We start from the raw sequence: 1,727 nt of genomic DNA, 5'->3' as shown, positions 1-1,727 counted from the left end.
CACAGTTCATGTATCTGACACCAAGATTTTACTGAAAAGGAACAGATTGCAAAAGTATAATTGAAACTATGTTGTAATTGAATGGACAGTTAAAAGTATGAGTTATTTTGAGCAGTGCATTGCATAATTTTTAAATATTTTCTTCAGATTCATAGACTTATGGTTAGCGACAAGCCACGTACAACAGCCTACTTTGATGCAATCACCAGAAACAAACATTTATTCAAAGATAAGATTGCTATGGATGTTGGAGCAGGGACAGGCAAGTATTATTTTCTTTTAAAATATATTTGAATGCTGTATTTATGTCAAAACTAGTAAATGTAAGGTAAGAATTTGTAAAGGAGTAAAAAAGGTAGAGACAGAAGCAAAAGTCGACATGAGACAAGCATGTTATTTAAAACAGTTTAGGGAAGAACTAATGTAATTTTTCATTTCAGGGATTTTGTCTTTGTTTATGGCATCTGCTGGAGCAAAAAAAGTGTATGCTGTAGAAGCCAGTGGCATGGCAGAAGTTATTCAAAAAGTTGCAGAGGATAATGGATTTGGTGATGTTATTCAAGTGTTTCATTCAAGAGTGGAAGATATATTTCTTCCAGAAGATGAGAAAGTTGATATAATTGTGTCTGAATGGATGGGATTTTACTTGTTACACGAATCCATGCTTAATTCAGTTATAAAGGCCCGAGATATGTTCCTTTCAGATGAAGGCATAGTATTTCCTTCAGAAGCAAGAATATTTGCATGTCCATGTTCATTACAATCTCTTTATAAAGAACAAATAAATTATTGGGATAATGTCTATGGATTCAACATGTCTGCTGTCAAACAGTTTGCTCTCAGATCCAAAATGATAAAACCTGAAGTCTGTCTTATTCCTGAATCTGACCTGTTAGCTGAACCAACATGTATTAAGAAGTTCAACCTGAGATGGGTAACAGAAGAAGAGGTAAAGATGTTTTCTGAAACTACCTTTGTTGGCATCACAAAGTCTGGATCTTACCAAGGTCTCTGTCTGTGGTTTGAATGTGACTTTGAGGAATACTGTTACAGTGAGGAAGGGGAAGAACAGGGAACACTAATCACACTCTCAACTTCACCTATGAGCCCCCCAACACACTGGAAGCAAACTGTTGTTGTCCTGGGATATGGCTCATCAAAAACATGCCAAGAAATTGAATTAAGCTGTCAGGATGGTTGTCTTGAAACCAGTGGTGATGATGTTCAAAGAAGCACTAATGAAAAGCTGGAAAATCATGAGCCACAACAAAGTGATCAAGTAGAAACCAAGAATTCCAGCAAAAATTATAGTAAAGAAGATAAGAGAGAAGTACAAGACACTGTAGTCTCAACCACACAGCTAGAGTTTGAGAATTTGGTAGAGAAAGATGAAGTGGTGGGTTGGAAGATAGTGTTTGCCCAAAGTGATGATAATGTCCGGCACTACACAATGACAGTGGAGATGCTTGACCCTGAAATAGAAGAACACCCCGTCCCCTGTTTGTGCCCCATGCCCAGATGTGTTATAATTGCAAAGATGATTGAAAATGATGAAATGGGTGATGAGGATAATAATGTTATAGACTGCACATAACCCAGGATGAACTAATATGTGTTGGTGTTTATAAATGAGTATGCAATGTATATCAAAAGTCATCATTAAACCTATGAATGTTATATAACCAATTTTTTTTAAAAATTTTTTTATACAGCTTAAAATGCTTAAT

The 1,727-nt window shown here is 35.7% G+C and overlaps 1 protein-coding gene across 2 annotated transcripts in view; it reads left to right on the top strand.

Annotated features, from left to right (window-relative positions):
* Window positions 1–1,677, top strand: part of LOC119591354 (protein arginine N-methyltransferase 1-like) — a 4,987-nt gene extending 3,310 nt beyond the window's left edge. Inside the window, exons 3-4 of one of the 2 annotated variants that reach the window (XM_037940090.1) lie at window positions 148–262; window positions 441–1,677. In XM_037940090.1, the coding sequence (XP_037796018.1) occupies window positions 148–262; window positions 441–1,594 (1,269 nt within the window). In that variant the 3' untranslated portion in view covers window positions 1,595–1,677. Of the gene's footprint in view, window positions 1–147; window positions 263–307; window positions 329–440 lie in introns of those variants that run through there. The other variant, XM_037940091.1, reaches the window with a different exon arrangement.
* Window positions 1,678–1,727: the final 50 nt, after the last annotated feature.

Source organism: Penaeus monodon, chromosome 28 (assembly GCF_015228065.2).
Source record: "Penaeus monodon isolate SGIC_2016 chromosome 28, NSTDA_Pmon_1, whole genome shotgun sequence".
Classification (NCBI taxonomy): Eukaryota; Metazoa; Arthropoda; class Malacostraca; order Decapoda; family Penaeidae; genus Penaeus; species Penaeus monodon.
Note: the sequence above shows the minus strand (reverse complement) of the source record. Positions and strands in the feature narration are given on the sequence as shown.